This window comes from Somniosus microcephalus, chromosome 13 (genome assembly GCF_052327205.1).
Source record: "Somniosus microcephalus isolate GS21.2 chromosome 13, FLI_Smic_1.0, whole genome shotgun sequence".
Classification (NCBI taxonomy): Eukaryota; Metazoa; Chordata; class Chondrichthyes; order Squaliformes; family Somniosidae; genus Somniosus; species Somniosus microcephalus.
The window spans coordinates 19640451-19662495 of NC_140999.1; the positions used below are offsets into that span (position 1 = coordinate 19640451).

At 42.5% G+C, this 22045-nt stretch overlaps 1 protein-coding gene across 1 annotated transcript in view; it reads right to left on the reverse strand.

The window, feature by feature from the left end:
- Positions 1-441: 441 nt before the first annotated feature.
- The window catches only part of rnf126 (ring finger protein 126), a 61185-nt gene continuing 39581 nt past the window's right edge, over positions 442-22045 (reverse strand). The window contains exons 6-9 of the mRNA XM_086004600.1: positions 19628-19697; positions 17701-17794; positions 13157-13272; positions 442-4512 (exon numbers count right to left, since the gene is read on the reverse strand). Coding sequence (XP_085860726.1) covers positions 4360-4512; positions 13157-13272; positions 17701-17794; positions 19628-19697 — 433 coding nt within the window. The 3' untranslated portion in view covers positions 442-4359. The remainder of the gene's footprint in view (positions 4513-13156; positions 13273-17700; positions 17795-19627; positions 19698-22045) is intronic.

Genomic DNA, 22045 nt, shown 5'->3' on the forward strand with positions numbered 1-22045 from the left:
TTAAAAAAAAAAGCAATCTTACAATCCCTCAAACCCTATGAGGGATTTAGTTTTGTTGATTCGTGCAGAGAGACAAAGGAGATAAATTAGCAAAAGAAAAACGACTAAGGTCCCAAGTTTCCTGGTCTGTTAAATTTACCATGAGTGGCCTTGGTCTCAAGTATCGCTCAGGTGGCAGGGGTAGGGTGCAATGGGAGCAGCCCTTTTAATCCTCCCCAGAGACCACTGCTGGAACTGCACATGAGAATGGTGGGTCTAAGAACAGAATTTAAAATGGCCCAATAGTCGAACAGCCGGTCAACATGCCTTGGTAGACGTGGGGGGTGAGAAACACTTTCCTGCTATTCACTGTGGCATTGTACACGTCACACTAGCACTTCCACTGCAGCAGTCATGCTGGAACAAAACATGCATTTATACAAAAATAATTTCCCATAAATATTTAAATTTTTAACCATTTTATTAATTGAAACTGCTATATTTATAATACATTTACAAGTATTGCAGTTACCTTCTCCACATTAGGAGCATCATGCCATGGACTTGCTCCCAGTTTGGTGATTGTTTCCATACACCAGTAATCCCGATTACGATCCTATAGTGTCCCTACACAATATTTACATATACAGTAAAAACGCTGGCAAGTCAGTTCATCAGGTTACGGAAGTGCAGAGTTACTGGTCTCTTTGTTTTCTACTAAGGATTTGTTGCAATTAAACTGCATTTCTATGTGCATGGAACAGAATGCAATGCAGTGCATCTCAGTAGGAAACCCTTCATGATTTAACAGGAAAATTAAAAAGAAAAGAAGCAAGATTGTGGAGATGATTGAAAAGGAAAGCTTTGATGTCAGCATAACATAGGAATGAGTGATCTGGGTTTCCATTTATTTTATTGTGTCTCATTTCAAATATTGCAATTGCTGAAGAACAGCTCTCAGATAGTTACACAGGTTTGTTCAGTTAAACAATACAATCTTGCAAACTGATTCATCCGATTGGATATTACGGTCTTTGCAGATCAGGGTTGCAATTCCAATTATTCAAACTATGAAAGATGGAAAAATAATTTACCGAGGTGGGAAAATGAACACACTCACATTAAATACTACTCAAGATAGTCATCTATCAGACGGGCCTGGTTCTTTTGGGGGTGGGAGTAATTAGGTCATTACATAAATACAGATGGTTGATGATTTACTGTAAAGTCTTAGGACTGAATGGAAAAAAAAACCCATTGTTTTGAGAGAATTTATCTCCACTTCCATGTTACGCCGTACTTTTTAAATTATGCCCATCTTTTTGTGGAAAGCACATACTGGAACAGTGCCAGGCTGCATGGCCTCTAACTGGGCCTTAATCTAAACGTATATGCACCCCAATGAGAGGTCAGTACCCAATGTCAAAATGGCCGTGTGTTTCTTTACATGAATTGCACAACTTCAGTCTTCTGAATCTCAACAGTAATCACCCGTAAGGTTCAGCGTTAAGCACAGAGGTTATCCTACTTCAGTTAACATGAAGGTGCTGCTGCTCGAGGACCAGTGTGAAATTTAGGGACGAGGAACAAGAAAAAAGGGAAAGACAACAGGAAAAAAAAAGGCAGGTTTGTAAATGAACATAGCAGATGTCAATTAGCCCCGATGCTTCACTGAACATTAGACATAGTAAAAGAGAAGGCAATCCTTTCATTTTAAGAAAAAAAACACAAGGTGGTAAGCAAGTCTTTATTTTTTTAATTATACTGTACCTAAAACAGCCAATCTACTACCATTGTGCAATGCATCTTCAAAATGACCTCAAAACCATGGCCAGTAGCCGAAGGGAAAAAGTTATTTTTAAATCAACTAAATAGTTCAAACAAAAAAAAGGTGCTGAATGCAGAATATAAATTTTAAAATATATTCCCCCCCCCCCCCCGAACAAAAAAAACTTATTGGTGTCAAAACATTTTTTCAGATACCTGGCAATATTCAGGGCACCAAAGCTATTTTGTACATACTTTAGTCTGGAGCAGAAATCCATGCATTGATATACTTGTCAGTGGGTAATACAACAGTTGCGAGACAACACAAAATTCAGAAATCAAATTTGATGGTGACTTTCCCATTTTTGTGTGACTGCTATCATCTCTGAGTGAAAGTTGGCAGAATCTACTTCTAACTGTTTCTTGGGGGGGGGGGGGGGGGAGGGGGTACATGTTAAATCAGTGCCAGCCACGGAATACTTGCAATGGTTACCAAGAACCAAATCCTCACATGTACTGAAAGCAGATTTATCTCCATCTCCAAATCACCACCACAGTCAACATCGTAGTAGTGAAAAAATTTTTGCCTCAGGGATTGTTTTAAAATTCAGACATGGAATCAAGTTCTTGCATACACCATAACCCAATAATATGCAGGTATATTCATATACACATTTGTTAATGCATATATTGCACTTCTTTTAAGATTGTCCGGGGGCACATTATGAAGTTTGTATTCTAGGTAAAGTACTGCGCCATCTAATCAAATCTAAGAAAAAAAACCTCTTCTCCAGTAATCGATTTAAAACTTCATGCAATTTCTCCAGCTTTACTGAGTCTCATCACTTCAGGTCCCAGATGTGTTTACTCAGCTGATCGTATAGCTTTCAGATTCAAATGCTTCCCGACAGACATCTGCAACTGAAGAGCACACACATCTGTGCGGGCCAGCTGAAGCTCATTCACTAACAAGCCATTGCTGATGTGAACCAAGTGATTTTGTTGTAAGTTTCAAGACCGGGATTCCAGATCTCCAGGGAGCATAGCAAAAAATCAAAGGAAATCTCTCAGTATCGATTTTAATAAAGCAAGCTTAAGACAAGTGTAAGAGACAGACATGGAATTGCAAACTACAAACATATTTTCCCCCTTACCCGCTCCTTACTTTACACTGACGGTACACCCTTACCTTCTCCGTTAAAAGCACAAATACACTTCAAATCACTTTAATCAGCCTCATTAACTATACACTAAAAGACATTTCTCTTAACCTGCAAGTTATGTATCGCTGAAGTATAGATATACAGGTTTATTTTTTAAAAAGTCAGTGGAAAAAAATGTAAGTTTCTTAAGGAAGAAAAGCTTCCGTCATTATAATTATCAAAGTTGGAAATAATGTTTCACATCATTGATCATTTAGGTTTGCCCCTTTACTAGAAGAAATGCTGTTCATATGCAAAGTCAAGGAGGACAACACTTTAAAAAATAAAAAAATGATTATTCACTGACTTGTATACAACTGATGGCGACACTGTATTAAACAGACTCAGTAAATGCCACAAGTTTACTAGTTATTTGCTTGCATCACATTTCTATGCACTGCATGTTACCTACTGACAAGCATACCTTTGGGCACATCTTCAGATTTCATGTCTCGCCAGGAAACCCAGTTTTACAAAATGCTTTGCAGTGAGCCAATCCGGCTTTTTTTAAACAGGAAGTGACTGGTGACTGACAGCTCAGCTGCGGATAAAGAAATGCTGCTGGACTGCATCCTAAACCGCTCCAATTAGGTCAGTAGAGGCATTGCACATCTTCCATGATTCAAATATTTTCAGATTCAACACAAGGAATGGTTGTTTAAAAAAAAAGATTTTTTTTAAAGCAGGCATGTAATCAATTACCACTTCAATGCTTTAAGATAAATTTTCAAATATATTTTTTTAGCCCCCACCTCCCACCCCCAGTCCTTTGATTTGAAGCAAACAGCCCCCCACTTTCTATTAAACAAAAATGGGAGGATGTTGGCTGTCATTAAGCTTTCCACAGTATCTATAAAATGGCCAATCGGAGGGGGGGGAAAAAAAGCAAGAAAAAAAGATATAATCCCTTTCAGTAGGAGAAAAACAAAATTCAGGACTGTAAAACTGAATGAAAATACCCAGAGTTCAACAGCTGCATTAATCTTAAAACACATTACAATGGTTAAAGATTTAAATATATTTGTGAAGAAAGGAACAGCAGACATCCTCCACTGCTTAAGATAATTCACAGCAGTGCGATTACAGCAATGTGCACACGGGGCTTTTCCACCCCCAGTGAGATGAAATAAAATGAACATAGCAGCTCGTCGATAAGAAAAAAAGTTTTAAATCGGTCCCAGAAGTTAAATCTATAAAACAAATCTTGCAGTCTGGAAAAAAAAAAAAAAAATGTGGGTATTCATGTTCGAGTTGAGATTTTAGAAAAGAGTTCTTTGTTAAGAAACTCGATTTACTCTGGCTTTCTTTGAGCCATGCATAATACAATAATTTAAATTATAAAATGTTTCACGGTAGTCATCAAACACTGTTGCGTATGAAAACAGTAACCCTAGATGTTTCTTCTCTAAATTCAGGAATTGTTTGTTGAGTTCTCATTACTTGGTGAACTTGAGGCAGAGGAGGAGGAGGATGATGAAGAAAAGTTCATCCTCGATAAATCAGGAGGATTTGTTGCTGTGTTTTGCCCACTTAAGCTTTTTCGACACACTGGGCAGGTGTCATGCTAGGAGTGAAGAGAGAGAAATGTTTTATAAAACGTGCTGTGGCAGTAGAAAATACCCACTCTGAAGAAGGGCACGCACCCAAAATGTCATAATGGTCTTTTCTCTTTACAGGTGCTGACTGACTTGCTGTGCATTTCTAGCATTTTCGAATTTTATTTCAGATTTCCAGCATTTGCAATTTTTTTCCTTTTTGATTGACACGTTCTGCTTCATTTGACCATTAAAAAAAAAATCAATTTTATTACAATCATTCTGGGAACAAAGTTCAACAGCGTGCATTTATATTGTGCTTCTCACTTGCAAAATCCATCTCAAGGGTGCTCTTTACAATGATGACAGAGGGAATATAATGGATAGCATGGGGAAAAAGAAATGAAATGGAGAAGCTAGGGTAGGGGAACAAAGGCACCAAAGAATAGAATTTTGAGCAAGTTTTTGAAAGCAGGGAGTGAGGTGGCCCGGCAGAGGACATTAGGTAGAGAATTCCAGCCATTATACTTCTGCCCTCAATTGCATCAATCAATTGTGGAATGGAAGGAACAGGAGTGAGAAGAAGTCTGGAGTGGATGATGCATGCAGGGACATAACAATCTAACATCTGTGTTCAGCCCCCGGTTACTCTCTCAAAGTTGCCCCCCCAGTGCTATCAAGTGCCACTTACTCACCAATAACCTGCTCACTGATGCTCAGTTTGGGTTCCACCAGGACCACTCGGCTCCAGACCTCATTACAGCCTTGGTCCAAACATGGACGAAAGAACTGAATTCCAGAGGTGAGGTGAGGGTGACTGCCTGCCCTTGACATCAAGGCAGCATTTGACAGAGTGTGGCATCAAGGAGCCCTAGTAAAATTGAAGTCAATGGGAATCAGGGGGGAAAACTCTCCACTGGCTGGAGTCATATCTAGCACAAAGGAAGATGGTTGTGGTCATTGGAGGCCAATCATCACAGCCCCAGGACATCACTACAGGAGTTCCTCAGGGCAGTATCCTAGGCCCAACCATCTTCAGCTGCTTCATCAATGACCTTCCCTCCATCACATGGGGATGTTCACTGATGATTGCACAGTGTTCAGTTCCATTTGCAACTCCTCAGATAATGAAGCAGTCCATGATCATATGTAGCAAGACCTTCACAACATTCAGGCTTGGGCTGGTAAGTGGCAAGCAACATTCGCATCACACAAGTGCCAGGCAATGACTATCTCCAACAAGCGAGAGTCTAACCAGCACCCCTTGACATTCAATGGCATTACCATCGCCGAATGCCCCACCAACAACATCCTGGGGGTCACCATTGACCAGAAACTTAACTGCACCAGCCACATAAATACCATGGCTACAAGAGTGAGTTAGAGGCTGGGTATTCTGCAGCAAGTGTCTCACCTGTTGACTCCCCAAAGCCTTTCCACCATCTACAAGGCACAAGTAAGGAGTGTGATGGAATACTCTCCACTTGCCTGGAGGAGTGCAGCTCCAACAACACTCAAAAAGCTCAACACCATCCAGGTCAAAGCATCCCGCTTGATTGGCACCCCATCTATCACCTTAAACATTCACTCCCTCCTGTGGCTGCAGTGTGTACCATCTGCAAGATGCACTGCAGCAACTCGCCAAGGATTCTTTGACAGCACCTTCCAAAACCGCGACCTCTACCACCTAGAAGGAAAAGGGCAGCAGGCGCATGGTAACACCATCACCTCCAAGTTCCCCTCCAAGTCACACCATCCTGGCTTGGAAATAGATTGCCGTTCCTTCATCGTCACTGGTTCAAAATCCTGGAACTCTTTCCCTAATAGCAATATGGGAGCACCTTCACCACAGGGATTGCAGCGGTTCAAGGCGGCGGCTCACCACCACCTTCAAGGGCAATTAGGGATGGGCAATAAATGCTGGCCTCGCCAGTGATGCCCACATCCCAGGAATGAATAAAAATCTACCTTCGTAAGCTGCAGCCCACTCACACCTTCGCTCCTCTGACACTGCTATCCTCATACTTCCCAATCCTCAGCATTCCGCTGGTGGTTCATCAATAATCATGCCTCTGTAATTCCCTCTGCCTTCCCGCTTTCCATAGCCTACTAAAGGCTTTTCTCCAACTACTCTGAGTGCTGTCACTAACTGCATTCTTTCTCTCCCGGTTCAACATTAACAGTCAGCGTGATCAGGACCGATCCTCTTTCCAGTCAGTACAAAAGATTACCAACCAACATTAAAGCTACAGTCGGAGCCAGGCTACAGATATGTGAAGAATATTAACATGCAGAATCCAGTTTATTTATAATATTTAATAGTATAATTTGTGGGAGCGGAAGTCTTTTCTTTCCACCCACTGCAATATAGAAATTATATTTGGCAGAGAACAGATTTAATATGTTAAATACATAACTAATTTGTTTATTTTTAGTTGCCAAATCTGCATCACTTTTAATGTTTTTAAATTCAAGTGAAGGTCAATTAGCAGTATATCACAATAATACCCTCATTTTGGCCTACTTGGTAAGAAACAAACATAACTGTTTTTACCAACAGATTCAGTATTGTAGTGTGCACAACTGAATTTCCAGTTAGTTGTGCACAATAAGTGAACACACATGCACACACACGCGCACGGTCTTAACGGCAGGAGCTCCACGTCCCCATCGCGCCACCCGCTACCAGGCTCGCGTGCACCATTCCCGCCCCCCTGAAAAAGAGAGAGGCCAACATGCATGCGAGCCCCAGAAGTAAATAATGAGACACCACACATACATTCATAGAATCATAGAATGATACAGCACTGAAGGAGGCCATTCAGCCCATCGTGCCTGTGCCAGCTCTTTGGTAGAGCCATCCAATTAGATCCATTCCCCGGTCCTTTCCCCATTGCCCTGTAAATTGCCTCCCTTCAATTATTTATCTAATTCCCTTTTGAAAGTTATTACTGAATCTGCTGCCACCACCCTTTCAGGCAGTGAATTCCAGATCATAACAACTCGCTGTGTAAAAAAAATTCTCCTCATCTCGCCCCTGGTTCTTTTGCCAATTACTTTAAATTTGTGTCCTCTGGTTACCGACCCTTCTACTACTGGAAACAGTTTCTCCTTATTTACTCTATCAAAACCCTTCATGATTTTGAACACCTCTATTAAATCTCCCTTTAACCTTCTCTGCTCCAAGGAGAACAACCTCAGTCGCTCTAGTCTCTCCACATAGCTGAAGTCCCTCATTCCAGACACCAAATAAACTAAATATTATGACAGCAGTTGGCTCTTCTAATTTTTGCACCGGTCATCTTGGTTTGTTACCCAGTGGTGATTAATACATGGGTCTGACAACCTTTCTTTAGGTCTTGATCACTAAGTGAGATCACCAAGTTCACTAAACAAGGCATTTCACTCAAGTGAAGGAAGGATGGACAGTTTGCTCCCTAGTGAAATGCTCGAGCAAAGAAAAGCTAACTGCTGTGAGTATTATAATAGAAAGTACAGCTCTAGCGGAAGCAGAACACATGCTTTGCATTGCCCATTTACCTGGAGAACATCCTCTATAGTGAGTGGGGGGGGGGGGCGAGGGGAAAGCAAGAAGAAAAAAAATGTAAGGGCTTCAGTTCCTGATCGCTATCCAACAACCCCTGTTGGAAGAGGCAGTTTGAACATTAGGCAAGGACAGAATCAATGTTCACTGCAATGCTCTCGCAATCTAAGTCAAGAAACATAGGAACAGGAGTAGGCTATTCAGCCCCTTGAGCCTATTCTGCCTTTCAATTACAGTAGATCATGGCTGATCTGTACCTCAGCTCCATTTAACCACCTTTGCTCCAGAACCCTTGATACCCATACCTAACGAAAATCAAATCGATCTTAATCTTGGAAAATTTTAATTGACCCAGTAGCCACAGCCTTTTGTGGGGGAGGCAGCTTTCCAATTGCGACCATCTTGTGTGAAAAAGTGTTTCCTGATTTTACTCCTCAATGGCCTAGATCTAATTCTAAGATAAAAAGACTTGCATTTCTATAGCGCCTTTCACGACCACAAGATGTCGCAAAGCACTTTACAGCCAATGAAGTACTTTTGAAGTGCAGTCACTGTTGCAATGTAGGAAACGCGGCAGCCAATTGTGCACAGCAAGCTCCTACAAACAGCAATGTGATAATGACCAGATAATCTGTATTAGTGATGTTGATTGAATGGTAAATATTGGCCAGGACACTGGGCATAACTCCCCTACTCTTCTTCAAAATAGTGCCATGGGATCTTTTATGTCCACCTGAGGGCAGACGTGGCCTCAGTTTAACGTCTCATCCGAAAGACGGCACCTCCGACAATGCAGCACGCCCTCAGTACTACACTGGAGTATCAGCCTAGATTTTTGTGCTGAAGTCCCTGGAGTGGGACGTGAACCCACAACCTTCTGACTCAGAGGCAAGAGTGCTACTAACTGAGCCACAGCTGACGCTGTCCCCTTCTTCTAGATTCCCCCACCAGGGAAAGTTTTTTTGTATCTACCCTATCGAATCATTATAATTTAAAACACCTCAATTAGATCACGCCTCAACCTTCTAAACTCAAAGAAATACAAACCAAGTTTATGTAATCTGTCCTCATAACTTAACCCTCTGAGCTCCAGTATCATTCTTAGGCAGAGCCAACATGTTTTAGGAAAGGGAAATCTATTCGAGTTATTTGAGGATGTAACTAGCAGGGAAACCAGTGAATGTAATATAAGTGGAATTCCAAAAGGCGCCACATAAAAGGTTGCTACGCAAGATAAAGGCTCATGGGGTTGGGGGTAATATATTAGCATGGATAGAGGATTGATCAACGGATAGAAAACAGAGAGTAGAGATAAACAGATCATTTTCCGTTTGGCAGGTTGTAACTAGTGGGGTGCCACAAGGATCAGTGCTTGGGCCTCAGCTAGTTACAATCTATATTAATGGCCCGTATTTTCCGATGTCTATGGGTGTGTACAGGCTGTGTACACACCCATAGGGTCATCGGAAATGTCAGTTTCAGGCATGCGAAGCACATGCGCTGAAATCCGGCATTTCCGATCTGTCAAGCATGCTCTTGACAGATCGGACGCCTGCCCTGGAGAAGGGCCTCTGCGGGTGGAGAGTTCCGCTTTCTGCAGAACCTCCGCCCGCTGAAAACCCGTAGAAATCTTACACCTGGTAAAAGCAGGAGTAAGGCCTGCTTTTACCAGCATAAGAGTTTAAAAAAGTTTAAGAAATAAAAAATTTTCCCACTCATTTATAATTTAAAAATACTTTTAAAAAAAAGGCAAGTTTATTTTTAGCCCTGTAAAAAACTTAAATTATTTTTTTCAAAAAATTACATTTTTGTTTAATATTTAATTTAATGTAATTTTAAAAACGTGATTTTTTTTTAATGTTTTGTGTTTTTGGGGTGATCTCCATTCATACTTTTGACAGATAGACCCGTCAAAAGTATGAAGGGAGATTCCCTTCTCCTTTTGGCTGGCCTGGCCCATGTGATCCCAGGGAGGCTTGCGAACCACCTGCGCCCCTGGGATACGAGGGCCCTGCGCATTTCGATTGTGGAGAGGCCCAGGATCGGAAGTGTCCGGACCTCGGGAGCCCTCAGGTAAGTTCGTAGATTTTTTTCCCCCGATAGGAGGCCTCCGCACGCGGGAAGCCTCCTATCGGAAATTACGGGCCAATGACTTAGATGAAGGGACCGTGTGCAATGTATCCAAGTTTGCTGACGATACAAAGCAAGCTGTGAGGAGGACACAAAGAGCCTGCAAAGGGATATAGACAGGTTAAGTGAGTGGGCAATAAGGTGGCAGGTGGAGTATAATGTGAGGAAATGTGAGGTTATTCACTTTGGTAGAAAGAATAGAAAAATACAACATTTTTTAAATGGTGGGAAACTATTCAAATTTGCCGTTGAGAGATTTAGGTACCCTTGTACAGGAAACAGAGTTAGTATGCAGGGACAGCAAGCAATTCAGAAGGCAAATGGCATGTTGGCCTTTATTGCAAGGGGATTGGAGTACAAGAGTAAGGAAGTCTTACTACAATTGTATAGGCTTTGGTGAGACCACACCTGGAATACTGTGCACAGTTTTGTTCTCCTTATCTGAGAAAGGACATACTTGCCTTAGAGGCGGTGCATCAAAGGTTCACTAGATTGATCCTTAGGATGAGAAGGTGGTCCTATGAGGAGAGATTGGAACAGATTGGGCCTATACTCTCTCGAGTTTAGAAAAATGAGCGGTGATCTCATTGAAACACATAAGATTCTAAGGGAGATTGACAGGGTAGATGCTGAGAGGTTGTTTCCCCTGGCTGGAGAGTCTAGAACCAGGGGGCATAGTCTCAGGATAAGGGGGTCGGACATTTAAGACCGAGATGAGGAGGAATTTCTTCACTCGGAGGGTTGTGAATTTTAGGAATTCTCTACCTTAGAATTCTCTAAGTAGAGTTGAGGTCGAAGATCAGCCATGATATTATTGAATGGTGGAGCAGGCTCGAAGGGCCGTATGGCCTACTCCTGCTCCTAATTCTTATGCTCGAATTCTGGTGAATCTACACTGTACCTCCTCCAAGATAAATATATCATTCCTGAGGTTTAGTGCCTAAAACTGAATGCAGTACCTCCACTTAGGGTGTGAAAAAACACTGTCACTGAACCATCCATCACTTCATCACTTTTGCTAGCTTTTAGTGATTTGTGCACAGACATTCAAATCGCTTTGCTCCTCCCTAGTCTCTCACCATTAAGAAAATATTGCGATTCATCTTTCTCGGATCCAAAGTGGATGACCTCACACTTCCCCACATTGAACTCGATTGGCCATAGTTTTACACACTCACTTAGTCTGTTTCTGTCCTATTGTAACTCTCTGCTCCCAGATACACAACTTACTGTGACTCCGAACTAAGTGTCATCTGTAAACTTGGATATACAACTCTCTGGCCTAGAAATTCAGTTTGGGCCCGCCAGCTCGCTTGCGCCCAGAAGTTACCGCTGCGCGCGGAGCCACTTGCGCCCGCCGGAAATTCAGTTTCAGCGCCCCACGTCGAAGCCGGCCGCTATTCAAGGGTTTCGGCGTCCCCGCTTGGGGCGCTGAAACTGAATATCGGCGCGCTAGGTGCCGCAGCGCCACCCGCTGCGGAGCAGCAGGCTGCGGTACTGCAGGCCTTCCTCCCTCTCTTAAGGGGGAGGTGCCTGCAACAGCGAGATCGCCGCTTGCTAGTGCCGGCAAATGAGCCCGGCACCACGGAGAAGTGTCGGGCTCCCGGAAAACAGCTGGCAATGCCGCGGGGGGGGGGGGGGGGGGTGGGAGGAGGCCGGGGAAGGAGGTGCGGGCAGGCGGCCGCCGAAAAAGCAGCCGGCCGCATATCCGCCTTAACTCGCCCCACTAACGCTACAGTACGGCCCCGTTTTCTGATCGCTGTTTGCGGCCGCTGCGGAAGAGGCGGCCGCAACTCAATATGGTGGTCGGGCCGGTAGCGGGGCACTGCGCACACCGATGACGTCATCGGTGGCGGCGCAGCGCTACTGGCTAACGCCGCCATTACCGCAGCGCTGAATATCGGCGAAAGCTCAGCAAGTGGTGCAAAAGCCCTCTTTGGGTGAAAACTGGGCGCAAAGCCCACTGAATTTCTAGGCCTCTATTCCTGCATCCACGTCATTAATATACATGATGAAAAGCTGAAGCCCCAGTGCAGAACCCTGGGGAATGCAATTTCTCACATCCCGCCAATCAGAGAATGTTCCCTTAAACCTTACTCTGTCTCCTAACTCCCAATAAGTTACCAACCTGTGTCACAAGGTTACTTCAAATTCCGTGCGCTCTCAAATTTTGCTAATAATTTCTAGGCTCACACATGAAGGAAAGCTACTTGGACAAGGTACTGAATAATGCCTGCCTCTTGTGGATCCCCAGCAAAGGGGCTAAAGACATCAAGAAAAAAAGGGAAAGGGAGCAAACCAGTGGACAAACCAGGGGAAAAAACCCTGTAAAAATACAATGCTGTAGTTGAGATGAGTGTATAATAAGCACAATACAAATAAAAATTACTGATCAGCTCTTTGAATTCCCTTATTTAAAAATACGCTTACAGGAAACTTTGTGCTATCCGGCACCGACGGGACCTAGCTGTTGCTGTTCCCTCAAAACTGCCGGACAAACCAGCGTTAATGTTGAAGCATACGGAGAGCTCTGTATCTGGCAACAAACACTGTTGCTTAGCAACAGCTTCTAAACAGTTGGCCGTACCTTGGAAGCGTCTGTCGCTTAGCAACAGCTTCAGAGAGACTTTGCAGAGCCTGACTGTTGGAAAAAAAAGCCACGAGAAGAAAAAAAAAACCTAACAAAACGGCTCCTGATTTTTGCCGGTGGCTCGAGCTTGCCGGACATTTAGCCTCCGGATAACACAAAGTTTCCTGTATATGGGTTACAATTTCTACAGACCCTGAAGGATTAATCCCGCAGCCTCATAGTAAATGAAAATTTATAGGATCAGCTGACCCAGCGAGACAAAAAAAAAGTTTCCTTGGATTTGTAGCCTATAAATAGACAGGTACATCATTTTTGATGCCAACAGGAAAACTGCACTGATCCTCTGCAAGTCTGAGTATATAAATCTGTTCACTGGAACACGTGAGCTGAAAGTAGTATTGTTACTTACCATTTCTAGCCACGGTATTATACAATCATTGTGGAATAAATGGTTGCACGGAAGTTGCCTCACAGTTTCTCCAACACTGTAATCTTCTTTACACACAGGGCATTCTACACCAGAACCTGTCGAGAAAGAAAAGTTATACATTCAATTTGCCAAATCTGTTCCATGAAATATTGCACTGGAAACAAACACAACCCAGCTGGTTGTCCGACTGAATTAGTTTTCACAAATTCTTTGTTACAGACCTTAAGTCCCATCTCAAAGGTTGTTTATGGGCAGGGGTGGAGGGGGAGGCAGCAATTTAGCAGCAGGCTGCAGATTTTAATGTGATTACCTCAAAAGTATTTTTGTCAACTAATTACAATCAGTACATTTTCATTTTAATTTAATAAGAGGAGCTCTCGATTCCTCACCAACCTAGGCACTCGTAGAAAGAATTCTAATGGAGGCCTGACCCAGAACTAAATTCACTACAAGCTATGCAGATCAATTCAAAACAGGCAGCACTTGGGCTTTCACCCACGGCCTCCAGATCCATGAAGAAGTGCTGCCTGCAACACCTAGGCTGCAGGTAATTGCAATTTAGATGAACAACCATCACGTCTTGCAGAGGTAAAGGAGGCAAAAAATTGGCAATGCACCATTGTCAAGTGTTCTGCAATAACATCCAGGGTATTACCAAAACAGTCAGCCGATGTCTAGCTTGCCAATGTGATATCAAATGCATCTCTGGGCTCATCTATGAGTAGAACCGCAGAGAGCTGAAAGTGTTCAGGGATGGAATCACATATGGTGTACTCTCCAATTCCAGGGACATACTATGAACTCAGTGGTTGCAGAATTCCACAACACCTGTTAAATATTAAGTGTATTATGTGATGTTATATGTGAGCATCTCAATTTTATGCACTTATAATTCGTCAAACATTTAGAAGACATACAATGGCAGTTTGTGATAGTGGGTCAAGTACTACTGCATTTTGCATCCAATTACAAATATCATTTCACCTCAGGTCCTATGTATCATTGCTGGATCACCAGAAATTCACATTTCAGAAATTTCTGCCTTGAAACAGAAATTCTATTTTGTCACCCTTAACCTACCAGATTGTCTCATCTTACCACTAGTACCGAAACATACAGACTTGAAATGCAATGCACAAGAACTTGATGTTTCTATTTTAAACTGTTGGGTGCAAATGACAAAAACGGGAGCAGTTTTGTTCACACCGAATTACTGCCTGGGATACAGAGTGGTGCAGTAGTTTAGCCAGTCACCATTCACCTTTTCAACCTGGGTACAAATCCAGCGAAGACTGATGGAATGAAAGTCTCCAGTAAGGGCCCTATGTGAAAATGAGTTTGGACAGTCTCAGTACAGTTCCTTTTGAGCACGAGTCTACAGCACAAAACTATCCCCAACTCAGAACTAACTGACACACAATGGTTGGCATGGGAAATGGAAAAATGCCACATTGCTGCAATAGGGGGTGCTGTGGTTGTTTGATGCACAATACTGGGGCAGAGCTTTCTTCTGCATCTGGCTGTGCTATAGCTGACCTTTGAGTGCTTGATGCTGATACAGTCCTCACAACTTATATTGCTCACGGTTATTGTGGGCAACCGTCTAGAATAGGCAATTAACACTAGCCATTTGTCATTCCCAGAGATGTCAGGCATTCAATCAGCAGTTTGCTAAGGCGCAATTACCGTGGCTACATTACGATAATACAATGGATCGGATTTTGCGGTCAGCGGCAAAGTGACGAAAGCTGCCCGCAAACTTTTAGCAGGCTCTGTGGCGTCGATTTCACCTTTTCAGACATTCATTTCATTCTGGCGCCATCTATAGGGGATCTTTGGCATCCAGTAACAGTGATGTCATCAAGCAGGCCAAGCAGCCAATCACATTAAAGAACTCTCACAGCCAGCAAACCAGAAAGTAATGAGCAGGTTTTATCATTCACTTTTTATAATTTTACAGAAAGCGAAATAAAGACTGGGACATACACATGGGATTAAAGTAGAAGCTAAATTATCAAAAACTTAAAAAAAAATAAAAAATAATTTTATTTCAAAAATCTATGGAAGTTTACCATGGAATGGAGGAAATGAGACTCTACAATATAAAATTAGTTTTTCAGGGCCAGAGGTTGTTCAGCAGCATTATGACTTAGTATGCCATTACAAATTCAGTTACACCTCATTCAACAAGGTTTAACTATTTCCAAGGTTTTTAATCGGGAGAACAGTGCGCAAAAAGTGGAAGTTCACGGCAATCTAGTGATTTCTAATTGATTCCATCTGCCATGACTGCAACACCGCCCCCTGTGGAGGAGCAGGGTATCACTGACAGCAACTTCAGGATTTTCGCTTTTAAATGCGCAAGTGCAGACTCCAGAAATTGCTGTCAGTTTTAGAGTAATGAAGGCAAACGCGGACAGTCTCGCCGTCATTACAACCGCAAATTCCAAGCCATTATTTCACATGGAACCTTCAGAGCCATGGGGGAAAGAGAGACTCATTAGGCGGAACTTTCCACTTCCACGGGAGATCTGCCACCTGTTATATAACTCGCTCAATTTTACTCTCCATTGGTTTAAGAGGCTTCAGAGGTAAAAGGACAATCGGCTAACCCACTGGATCACTCGGTTCCAATTTCAAGGAGTTAAAATGGTAATGGTTCTCTGAATGAGAACAAAATTGTATGATCTATTTGCATATCATTACTTGCATTGTAGGAGTGACAACACCACACCTTATGCTCGACACTTAAGACTCAATAATCCAGGAAACTCTTTTTTTATCCGGCACCGACGTGGTGCCGGTTTATCAAAAAGTCCGGATTACAGCGAGGTATAGTAAAAGGTTCGAGAGCCCCGTACACGGCCACAGATCCAGGCGTCCCTGTTGCATAGCGACAGGTGCAGGAACCCCGGCCACAGATCCAGGAATGGCCACTAATATGAAGTAAAACTTACCTGAACCTACTCCTGAATTTTGCCGGTTAACAGAGATTTCCGGTTATTTAGGTGCCGGTAAATAGAGAGTTTCCTGTACTTGCACTCCAATGAGCATCCATTACGGAAGACCCAACAATGAACATCTGTTAACATAAATCTGCCCAGCGAGGTAGAAAAATCTCAAACTTCTTTGGCAGTATGAAAGCCCATCTCTCTACCATCCTTCTTAGATTTTCAGGTTGAAAAATTGGCTCAATGTGTTGTTGACATTGTTATGTGAACTGAAAATCTGAAAGCAGAAATCAAGGTGCATAAACTAGTTGGATTTCATCACTACTGAGGAAGTTTAGAAGCTTGTCCCCTTGCTGGGCAGAATCTGTGAATCTGCGGATGCTAGCCGAATAGTTTTTTTTTTTTTAATTACATTTAGTGACAGACAATATTCCCTGTAATTTTTCTTGGCGCTGTGCGGCCCCTTCAAAATACCGCGCATGCGCGTTTTTTGCATTGAAAAGCCAGCCGCGCGGGATCCCTGGAGCACTGCGCAACCGCGCAGCTTAAGGGGAACGTTGGTGACAGACCTTCCTACATTAGTTTTTACAGTAACTAAAATAGCAGATGAAAAATCTACTTTCTGCCCTCTTTTACTTAATGAATACTGTACATGCAGTGTGTGTGCATTAATGGGTAGTTCAGCTATTTTTAAAATGTTGTATTCTGCTCGACTCGCCCCTGAACAACACAACTTACAACACCACAACTATTTTCGCACCACTGGGAGCAGGCAACAAGAAAAGCAAATACTCTTTAATGCGCTATCCCAAGCATGTCCCCATGGCACTTCTAATGTTTTTTTCCTCTACACTTCAGCTCCTCCAAGCCATACACTGTTCCTTGGAGATTGGGTTATGGTGACTTGGGCTCAAGATTGCCTTCCTTTTTCTTCCCCCCTGGGAAGTATTCAACCAAATAATTACAAAGAGTGGAAGCTTACTAAACTGGAGATCTAAAGTGCAAATCTAAACTCCTCCACTCTACAATATGCTGGAGCATCAACATTCATGTGCTCGGGACAGTTTTCCATACGCAGTGCTTGGTTCCTCAACTGGAGCCCACTGTCAGAAGATTGAAAAATTGCTATTAAGTGGAGAGTGCTGGGGAAGCAACACGCTTACACACATCTCAGGCTATTTTTGCATACATCCTCAACACCATATTAAAGGCGGCCATAAGCAGAGCGCAGAAACAATGTGCAAAAACTTTAAAATTGGATCGAGCAGAAAAATCAGTTACATCTGAAACCAATTTCTACCACAATACAAATATTTTACAGGTAGTTCAGCTATTTTATCCTTCTCAACCACCAGACAACTTAATGTAAAATAAAAGATTTCTGTATGAAGCCAGAAAGATCAAAATCATCCCATAATTAGAACATGACCAAGTTGTATAATTTTAAAATCATAAAAGGTACATAAAAAAATGAAATTTCAGCAGCTGATTTAGTGGCGTATTCCTGACAAAGTTACAACTGGAGAAGGAAAAATAACTAGGCATTTGGTCACTGGTCTGAAGTATACCCACCTACATGTTCATCTGTTATTTGTACTGTGGGAAGAGTCTTGATTTTCTCTTTGTCTGCAGGAGGTGGGCCAGTATTTTCAAACTGGTTCAGAAGCTGGAGGAAGGAAATAATTAATTTTATTTTCAAGCATTTCAAATTGAACATAATTCAACCCCTTCCATCACTTGCGTACCATGGCTGCAGTGTGTACTATCTACAGGGTACACTGCAGCAATTTGCTACGGGTTCTTCGGCAGCACCTCACAAACCCGCGACCTCCACCATCTAGAAGGACAAGGGCAGCAGGTGCAAGGGAACGTGATTGCCTCCAAGCTCCCATCCAAGTCACATGCCACCCTGACTTGAACGTTCCCTCATCGTTGCTGGGTCAAAATCCTGAAACTTCCTACCGAATACCAACATGGGAGCACCTTCAGCACCCGGACTACAGCGGTTCAAGGCGGCGGCCCACTACTACCATCTTCTCCAGGGCAACTGGGGATTGGCAATAAAAGTCAGCCTTGCTAGCGACACCTATATCCCAAACATAAATAAGAAAAAAAAAATTGCCAAACCACTTTAAAAAAAAAATTTAAAAAAAATTCCTGTAACAATCCAGGTTTCCACAAGGTTACGCTTGAACTATAATGATCTGGTCAAAATGACTGACCTAAAAAAATTAAAAAAAAAAAATCCCTTTTCTAAGTGATAAACATGTTGGATTACTGCCAATAGAACCATAATATCTGCAATTCTACCACCCCCAACAGCAACAGGATGAATGCAGCTGAACGGTATACTTGACCCAATAACACATGAGCAAGGTCTTTTTAACTGAAAGAAATGAGTAAAGTGCTTATTGACTTATTTGTTGTCCCCAAATTTTTTAAAATAACAGTACAGAATACTGTTGTGCTACATCAAGCTGCCCCAAATCCAAAACAGTAACCTTGGCATTGTTACAGAGAAAACAAGTCAATACAATCTTTAAACAACCTTTTGTAACGGATGGCTGACAAACAAGATCTGGTTCTTTCATAAGACAGGACTTCTAAATCACATAACAGCAGAAACAGGAATCTCTTGCCAGGTCATAATATTAAAGGTGCAGTTACTCTCCATAGCTCAGAAATACATATCGTAAAATTTGCAAACAGCCATTCTCGCTATTATAAGGCTACTGTGGCAATTTAGAAGTCACGCTTTGTTACTATTGGTGGGGGCTACAGTACTAATAGGCGATCCAGAAAGTATAAAATTGCTCCTCTGATGGTTCACCTGCTTTATATGAGGAAAATTCCAGGTTCAATCTCTGGTGTGCGTTGTGTTAACTAACCTCAGCCAGAGCAGCAGCAGTAATAGGGTCACTAGAATTGTCCTCGGTGTTGCTGGTTGGAGAGTAGGGAGGGGGATAAATCACAGTGAGAGTTGATGCTCCTAAATAGTTACCCAGAAACCTCTATTGAACTATTGTGCATGGATGTCATGCACAAACAGGATTGGTGGGGCTACGACACCCTCCCTTCCTGCTGCCACATTCTATTTCATCTTGGCTCACATGTAAAAATTGGATATTTGGGTGAGCTACTGGGGGCCAACTGACATCTGTGGAGCTGTAGCCCAATAAACAAACAAACAGTCAGCGCCTTCCACGAGAAAATGAGCAGAAACGAAATTGCATGAGATGATCAGGGTGGTTGGGGGGGGGGGGGGGGGCGCGTGAGGAGAGAAATCCAATAGAAAAAAAAAACTTTTACAGACATGTAAAACATGCTTTTGCTTTCTGCTGTGACAAAACCTCAACTTATTCAACATAATGAAACTTTCATTCACAAAGTTGTAGTACCTTCACTTCTTTATCAGAAACTAGGACCAAATTGCATTTTTCTTGAGCCCATCTTACCATAATTCCAACATGAACAGTGTTGCATTAACCGGATTAATTACCTGTGTAATGATTGTGTCCAAGCCATTGGCTCCCCATGCATAGTCCATTGGATTAGAGTGCAAGACACCCCTATGAAGTACCGAAAACTTTACATTAAAAATCAGTATACAAAATGGATAATGATATTTTAATTATACTGAACATATTTCTGGTTAGCCTGTGCTTAACTAGCAAAATATATAGGCCCGTATTTTCCGATCCCTACGGGTGTGTACGAGCTGTGTACACACCCGTAGGGGCCTCGCAAGTGCTGGTTTCAAGCATGCGAAGCACATGCGCTGAAAACCGGCACTTCCAATCTGTCAAGTATCCTCTCGACAGATTGGACACCTGCCCTGGAGAAGGGCCTCTGCGGGTGGAGAGTTCCGCTTTCTGCAGAACCTCCGCCTGCTGAAAACCTTTAAAAATCTTACGCCTGGTAAAAGCAGGCATAAGGCCTGCTTATACCAGCATAGAGTTTAAAAAAGTAAAAAAATATTTTTCCCCCCCACTCATTTAGAATTTAAAAATACTTTTTAAAAAAAGGCAAGTTTATTTTTAACCTCGTAAAAGACAAATTTTTTCAAAAAATTAAATATTTGTTTAAAATATTTAATTTAATGTAATTTTAACTAATTTTAAAAACGTGATTAAAAAAAATTATTTAATGTTTTAGTATGTTTTTTTGAGTGACCTGTCAAAAGTGTGAAGGGGGATTCCCTTCTTTTATTGGTTCCCCATGGCCCACGTGATCCCAGGGACACTTGCGAACCGTCTGCGCCCCGGGATACCTGGGCTCTGCGCATTTCGTAGAGCAGAGGCCCAGGAATGGAAATGTCAGGATCTCCGGAGCCCACAGGTAAGGGCGCAGATTTTTTCCAGATCGGAGGCCTCCACACGCAGGAAGCCCCCGATCAGAAAATACGGGTCATTGTTAATTGAATTCTAAACATTAAGCTCTAAAACAATTAAAATTGCAATAAAAAATACACCTTCAATTTAAAATAAAAAATAATTTCCTTCCGCCTCCTTTGCCCGTCTCTCTTGATGCTGGGTTACAGGTTTCATTGCTAATAGCCCTTTGTACCTCAGCCAAGTGACCATTTCCGGTGAGCCTGATCAGAGAGCATTGCTGTTTGAACAGGACATTAGAGGATGAGTCTGTCCTCTCATAAAATTCATATATACCCAATGCCAGCAACGGATCACTGGATAGCAATTCCCACCCTAGCCTATACATGTGGAGGCCAATTCAGATCCACCAGCTCAACACTGTGATTGAATCGGAGACCTTTCGGATTTGTATAGCTCAATATCACGTCTCAGCAGATTTACCTACCAAAGCATTGGAGGGTTCTCTTTATAAATTTTTTTTTTAAAATAGGTTTTGTTTTAAGTATTTTTAAAGGGTATTTTTATGAACTTATCTCAAAAGGCCGATTATTTAGATCAAAGCAACAGTAAATGGGCTTAGTAAGCGAATGCACATGAGTTTACACTGAACCACCCAGCCAGGAAGGTCCCATAACTGTGCCAAACTAGCTGACGCAGAGGACAGGGGGAGTGGTGCAGTGTAGAGCGTAGGACAGGCCTACATGGGGTGGAGGCCAGAAGCAGAAAACCAGTACTGGGGAGCAGCAGGTTCAGGTGACTGCAGACATTGACCAAGATGACAGCCAACATATACCCAACTCATATCCAATTGGTACTTGATAAAGGTGTGACTGAAAATACATTGACCCAGATTTTCTTGGGAGGAGATCACAACATACACTGTAAATTTCGAGCTCAAGCGTGCCGGCTTCGCAGAAGATAACTCCCATTGTATTTTCTTGCATCTCTCGTTACAATACGCCGCAGCAAGCATGGCGGCAAATCGGAAGCAGCACAGCCAATGGCCAATATTTGCTACAATTCAGTAACGGTACTAAATCGCCTTTGTAGTTTTTATTCAGAACGGTGACCCCAGTTCTCCCTTCTGCTTTCCAAAGTAGATTAGTGTTAAATGGGACAATTTGAAATCACCGTATGCAAATTTGATGAAGCAATATACTGGAAAATAAAATAGAAACTGGCAAAAGTTATCGTCAGTTGGATTATACTGCATGATGATTGTGCTCGCTAAATAATCTCAGCTTGAAGTTGTCTGCCCTGTCATGTTTCAGATCCGGTAATCTCAAAAGTGATAACTCATCTAGTTAATGGTCAGTTATAATCGTGGCTATTTATTAGGCCAACGTGACTGAGGTGTCTGCAGCTTTATGTGCTACAATTAGTTCAGTCACCTCAAAACAACACGTTTATTTCCTCAACTAAAATATTGAAAACACATTGGTGCAGAAATTCCGATCCCTACGGGTGCGTACGCGCTGTGTGCTCACCCATAGGGACATCGGAAATGCCGGTTTCAGGCATGCACTGCGCATGCGCTGGAAACC